The following is a 6,891-nucleotide window of genomic DNA, read 5'->3' as shown; positions in this document are numbered from 1 at the left end:
CTGTTGCTAAGTCTGACAAACTGTCAGACCTGTGAGACAAACTTACAAGTGACCCAGGAACAGCGTTTGACCAGATCTTGGAGAAATACAGCAAAAGAAAGCTAGAAAACATTAGAGTCAATGGAGCGCAGCCATGCAAGTGTCGAACCTCAGTTAGAGTGAGTCCTATACTGCGCTGTGATTGGCCAGCTGCGTATTCGTGGCGTGGCTTAGCGAAGAGTTAATTGACTCTGTTCTGGCCCGCCATCTGATGATTGACCCGGGCTTCAAAATGGTTACCACACACTAAAACTGCCTTAAAAAACATCTGAGATAGTTACAAAGAGCCAAATATCTTCACTTTAAAGAGTTACAGGATTAAATATTCATATGTAATATTTTTGTTTAGTGTTTGTTTTTCAACTGGCGCAACTGGACTTCATCATCATGAAGCTCCGGCAGCTCTGATCAACTGTAGGTGCTTCCGCTTGACAGAAAAATGAATACAGGTCTTATTTCCATACTACATAATGAGATCCATCTTCTCATCTCGCTCTCATGAAGGAATAAGACTGTTGAACTAAATTTTAGAGCATCTCAGTGACAACCAACAGAACTGTACACGTATTTCAAGTGTATTCACAAACAAGCGCCGTGGCTTTCTAGTCAAGGTTAACCTATTATATAACCTGAAACATCTCAGTAGGAAAGAGGGGAGGGAGAGTTAGTTGTTTGCATTGTGACTCCAATTAAACTGTTCTGTAAGAGGGAGAGAACGTAGGCGAGTTTGTGTTTGTACAGTGGTTTCTGTGGGCGAGTTTGTATGCATGAGAGAAAGAGTTGAGTGAGTCAGCCACATACTGCCACAGAGCTCTGCAGCACCTCACAATGAAAATATTAATATTATACAACCTTGAAAGAAAAATTCAGCAAAAAGAGACAAAAAAAGTATAGACAGAGTTTGTAGTTTTTATTCTCTTTTTTTGTCAACCAGTAAAACTATTCCTCTCCCACGACACGCCCACTCGTCAAACACTGCTGGCACCCGGAGCAAAGGGCACTAAAGGACAGCAAGATGTTAAATTGAACAATCATACTGCTCTTTTTGTGTCTTGTCTTTTTGTGTGTAGGGTTTCTAGTAATTTGATGCTAGCATGCCAACTTGAAATAAAGCCTGGTTGAAATTAGGGATGAAACGGTATGAAAATTTCATATCACGATTATAGTGACCTAAATTATCACGGTTATCAGTGTTATCACAGTATTGTAAAAATGTGCCAAAAAATATTAAAATGTATTGAAACACACACTGAAACCATTTCAGCAAGTTTTATATTGAAAACTACAAATACAATTGCCATTTTGTTTGCATAAAAAATAAAATAACAGCAAATACCTTTTGTAAACACATGAAAATCATCAGTGTGCATTATCAAGATTTTAAAATTCATATTGTATAGGTAATACAATGATCCCGTGGACAATTACATGAAAACAAATAAGTCTCTAAAAGACAGTGATAGTAACTGTAATGAGCCCCAAAACTGATGTAAATACAGAGGAGTCTGTAGCGTTTCTAGATATGCTGGTTGGCTGACTGAACAGCGTAACGTGTTCTCATGTGCAGTGGACGAATAGACTCTGCCGACACACGACGCACTCAGCAGCAGAACAACGTGTAGCGTTTTTTACAAGAGCAGCAAAACAGAGAGCTTCAGTTTACACGCTGTTAGCAAGTCAGAGAGACAAACCAAAGCTAAAAGTTAACTCACCCTGCGTTCACTAAGGTCATTTTCTTCAATCAAGTTTCCCTCAGCGCTCTCATATAAACTAAAATACGACCGGACTTCAGAGTGACTGAAAAATCCCCGCAGCGCCGTCTTCCGCCGTGTTGTCATTGACCCAAACAAACCCACGTTGCATTCTGCGAATGCGCCTGCTTCTGAGAGACACTGGACAGTGTTTGCCGTGAGATTATAACCATACCCTGGTTATCATGGTAATCATGGCAACGTTTAGCTTGTCAGTACAGAAAAACAGATGCAACAGTTTCTTGTTGAACAGCAGTCGGTCTGTGATGGTGACCAGCTTCCTGAAGTCTTGTCATCACAGCGAAGTTGTCAGGTTTGGTACCATCGTGCCTGTACAGACACCAAAACCTCTGCTCACAGACCACATCAGCTAACCTGAGACACTGCAGGACTGAGCGGACAGATGAACAGTTGTCTGTCAAAAACTAACTCCAGACTTTTAAACTTGATCTTCTCATCTCAGTCTCAGGAAGAAAGTGAAAATGTGCTAAAGAATAATACAACTTCATACGCAGCACGCTGTCATAAACATAGAGGCTACAGATGTTAGTGCATACTTTCTAACCCTCCGGATTTTCATCACCCTCTCCCGGTTTCCTCCTGGTGTCCCAATTCTCTCGGTTAATGACAAATGTTCACAACTTTGTGTCCTTTTCATTGCATCTATTACAGTTTCTGGCCCTGTACAGAGCATATAAGCCACACAACTCTCTCTGAGATAAAGTAGCATGCACGTGACGCAGAATTGTGAAGACGGTCGCTCCAGAGTGACTTCAGAGTCGCATGAACTCCAATCTTACTGTCATGACTGAGGTGGCAGACCTGCATCTGATTTGGACCACATACGAAAGGGCCCCAAATCCGAACTGGAGCCCGTGTGACTTGGTCAGTTCACACTGTTATAAAGTTCTGAACGTAGCCGTAGCTTCCGTCTGTTTCCAGTCTTATGCTAAGCTAAGCTAACCAGCTGTTGGCTGTAGCTTATGTACCAAACAAATATGAGACTAAACTACTTCTGATTGGAGTAGCACTTCCGTTTTGAACTATACAAAAACAACTTTGACAGTGATGCTTATAAACTGCAGCAGTGAGAGCTTCCTTCCTTCCTCCATGTGGGCTGAAGAGGGTAAATCCTGCACACTAAATTAATTCTGGCTGAGTCATTTTAACTCAAAGGTCAAAGTCTTATTTTGCTGAATAAAAAAGATTGTACAGCGTTGGCTGAACATTTCAGAGTTTTGATGCTTTGTAATTAAATAAAAAATTAAGGAAAAGTGACATTCGAACCAGGATGGTTGAGTCCAGGTGGAGACTGTGAGTTAAACAGTGAGCAAACACTGTTGGATCTCACCTGCAGCAGGTGGAGTCTCTGCTATTTCAAGTTGGTTTCCTGAACAAACAACACATCCTGTTCGGAGTCTTTCCGTGACATTCACAGCTCAAAGACTCCTCTGGATCTTCACAGGACGAGGTAGGGGCGCTTAACGTACATGTTTTCAACCACATGTTCAGTCAAAGTACATGTGAAGCTGTATTTTTAACCTGGAAGGTGATTAAATATTAATAATAATAGTTTCATTTGTACAAGGAAGGCAAGGCAAGTAGCACATTTCAACAATTAAAAGGGTTTTGCATAACATATGGTAATATAAAATACATTTAAATACAAGAGTTAAATAGAAAATAAAGCGAAGATAAACAGGACAGTAAAATACACTGCATTGAACCTATAAATTAAAAGTCTTAAATGTGATTTAATTAAAGGCAGCAGCAAACAGGAAAGTCTTCAGCCTTAATTTAAAAGAACTGAGAGTTTCAGCAGACCTGAGAGTTTGTTTTTAGATAAATGGAGCTTAAAAACTGAATGCTGCTTCTCCGTGTTTACTTTTGACTCTGGGGACAGAAAGCAGACCTGATCACACACGATCTGAGATCTGGAGTGGTTCATGGTGTAGATGTATTTTGGCCCTAAACCATTCATTCCAAATCCATTTTATAAACCAGCAGCAGTATTTTAAAAACAATTCTCTGACAGACAGGAAGCCAGTGTAAAGACCTCAGAGCTGAACTGACTCGAGCCGCAGCGTCCTGAATCAGCTGCTGCTGTCTGATCCATGTTTTAGGACCTGTAAAGACACAGTTACAGTAATCAATTAGACTGAAGATAAATTGGACAGGACAGGTTTTTCCAGGTCCTGTTGAAACATACACTGAACAAAATTATTAACGCAACACTTTTGTTTTTGCCCCCATTCATCATGAGCTGAACTCAAAGATCTAAGGGTGCTTCCACACCTGGATCGATTGGAGATGTTGTTGCGACACGTTTCCCCTTTGGCTCGGTTCGTTCGGTAATATGTGAACACGACAATCGCATTCTGAACCGGAACAAAACGACCGAGCCGAGATCGCCTAGAAGACGTTGTCTCGGCTCGATTCTATCCGAACCCTGGAGCAGTTTGTTTGCAGTGAGAACACAGCCGACCAATGAACCGGAACACATTAATTTGTTGCCTTCCAACCGACGCCAAAAGATCGTTTGTCAACACGGAGCTTCAGCAGCGTATTTTGCTAATTTGTTGCGATATTTTGTTGTGGTTGTATTATGTACTGCTGTCGGAGTGCTTTTTTGCCTTTTTTGCGGCACTGCTCGACGGAGCGTTCACAACCCGTCACTTTCATTTTATCACTAACCCTCTCGTAGACTTCGGTGTTCTTGTGTGTGGTGTGCAACATCCGGGAGATGTATTGTTCCGACCAAACATCTGTTTCACCTCTTGTGTTACTGTTGTCATGGAGATGTCCCACAATGGAATACGACCTGTGACCTGCACTCATGAGGTAGTGACGTAATGGCGTAAGGAAAGCCCTGGAAGGGTGTGCAATTTGGACCGCTTTACAACAGTGCGATGTGAACACAAGTGACGTATTTAAATTAATTCGGAACAAAGTATCTGTACCAAAACAAAACGGTCTAGGTGTGAAAGCGCCTATTTCTCCCAAATCTATCAAAATCTGTATTAGTGAGCACTTGTTCTTTGCCAAGATAATCCATCCACCTCACAGGTGTGGCATATCAAGATGCTGATCAATTAGCATGGATATTACAAGGGTGTGCCTTAAGCTGGCCACAATAAAAGACCACTCCAAAATGTGCAGTTTCAATGGACATTTTCGAGTAGGGGGGTCCGGAAACCAGCCAGTATCTGGTGTGACCACCATTTGTCTCGTGCAGTGCAACACATCTCCTTCACCTAGAGTTGATCAGGTTGTTGATTGTGGCCTGTGGAGTGTTGGTCCACTCCTCTTCAATGGTTGTGCGAAGTTGCTGTCAGGTCGAGACCCCGATGAGGACGACGAGCATGCAGATGAGCTTCCCTGAGATGGTTCCTGACCGTTTGTGGAGAAAAAAACGATTGTTGCAGCAGCTGTCCGGGTGGCTGGTCTCAGACGATCTTGGAGGTGAAGATGCTGGATGTGGAGGTCCTGGGCTGGTGTGGTTACACGTGGTCTGCGGTTTTGAGGCCGGTTGGATGTACTGCCAAATTCTCTGAAACGCCTTTGGAGATGGGTTATGGTAGAGAAATGAACATTCAATTCAGCTGCAACAGCTCTGGTGGACATTCCTGCAGTCAGCATGCCAATTGCACGCTCCCTCAAAACTTGTGACATTTGTAGCATCGTGCTGTGTGATGGAACTGCACATTTTGGAGTGACCTTTTATTGTGGCCAGCCTAAGGCCTTTTATTGTGGTCAGCCTAAGGCCTTTTATTGTGGCCAGCCTAAGGCCTTTTATTGTGGCCAGCCTAAGGCCTTTTATTCTGGCCAGCCTAAGGCCTTTTATTCTGGCCAGCCTAAGGCACACCTGTGTAACACTGATGCTGTCTGATCAGCATCTTGATATGTCACACCTGTGAGGTGGATGGATTATCTCGGCAAAGGAGAAGTGCTCACTGACACAGATTTTGACAGATTTGTGAACAACATATGAGAGAAATAGGCCTTTTGTGTACATAGAGAAAGTCTTAGATCTTTGAGTTCAGCTCATGATGAGTGGGGGCAAAAACAAAAGTGTTACATTTCTAATTTTGTTCAGTGTAAGTCCTTTAATCCTTGATATACATGCATATATATATGTATATATATATATATAAATAAGCTTACCTAATTTCTTGCATTATCCGAAGGGTTTTAAAGGAGTATTTTAGGGGTATTTAGAGAATCAAGTAGTATTGATAGTATGTAGTTCATTCGTAGTAAAGCCCAGCTCCTTAAAGAGCACAGCGGTTTGTTAAATCTTACTTTTATAATTCTTGACAGAAGTGTCTGTGAATAGCTTTAGACGACAGTTGTTAACAGCTCAATCAGCCGCCACTCGCCCACCCAGAAGACAGCTTCCTGCTCTGTGGGTAACCATGGCGATAGCTCAGGTAGCGACAGTGACCTGCACTTTGGAGAGGAGGGTCCGATCACGCCACCGCTCATCCATTCAGCGGTTGCTATCCAATTATGGTTTTATTGTGCTGTGAGCGGAGCGACCCTCCACCAAGCTCACAGGAGAGAGAGAGAAGAGAGTGAGAGCGAGCGAGCATAAGCTGGACCTGCGAGCTCGTGACTCCTCAGTCAGCTGCTGAGACAGAACAACCCTCTAAGACCCTGTACAGGAGGGGGTCTCAGAGTGAGGACCAGAACAACCCTCTAAGACCCTGTACAGGAGGTGGTCTCAGAGAGTGGACCAGAACAACCCTCTAAGACCCTGTTCAGGAGGGGGTCTCAGAGTGAGGACCAGAACAACCCTCTAAGACCCTGTACAGGAGGGGGTCTCAGAGTGAGGACCAGAACAACCCTCTAACAACCTTTACAGGAGGGGGTCTCAGAGTGAGGACCAGAACAACCCTCTAACACCCTGTACAGGAGGTGGTCTCAGAGTGAGGACCAGAACAACCCTCTAAGACCCTGTACAGGAGGTGGTCTCAGAGTGAGGACCAGAACAACCCTCTAAGACCCTGTACAGGAGGTGGTCTCAGAGTGAGGACCAGAACAACCCTCTAAGACCCTGTACAGGAGGTGGTCTCAGAGAGAGGACCAGAACAACCCTCTA

The 6,891-nt window shown here is 43.4% G+C and overlaps 2 protein-coding genes across 6 annotated transcripts in view; both read left to right on the top strand.

Annotated features, from left to right (window-relative positions):
* kcnh5b (potassium voltage-gated channel, subfamily H (eag-related), member 5b) overlaps positions 1-6,891 on the top strand; it is a 1,142,829-nt gene that overhangs the window by 790,240 nt on the left and 345,698 nt on the right. The gene's annotated exons all lie outside the window — the stretch shown is intronic.
* The window catches only part of syt16 (synaptotagmin XVI), a 58,708-nt gene that overhangs the window by 32,411 nt on the left and 19,406 nt on the right, over positions 1-6,891 (top strand). For 3 of the 5 annotated variants that reach the window (XM_046062571.1, XM_046062570.1, XM_046062573.1), the window contains one exon: positions 3,148-3,261. The exons of the other annotated variants lie outside the window; for them this stretch is intronic. In XM_046062571.1, the coding sequence (XP_045918527.1) occupies positions 3,148-3,261 (114 nt within the window). The remainder of the gene's footprint in view (positions 1-3,147; positions 3,262-6,891) is intronic. 5 annotated transcript variants of the gene reach the window in all.

Source organism: Micropterus dolomieu, linkage group LG11 (genome assembly GCF_021292245.1).
Source record: "Micropterus dolomieu isolate WLL.071019.BEF.003 ecotype Adirondacks linkage group LG11, ASM2129224v1, whole genome shotgun sequence".
Classification (NCBI taxonomy): Eukaryota; Metazoa; Chordata; class Actinopteri; order Centrarchiformes; family Centrarchidae; genus Micropterus; species Micropterus dolomieu.
This window is presented reverse-complemented; position numbering and strand designations above follow the sequence as displayed.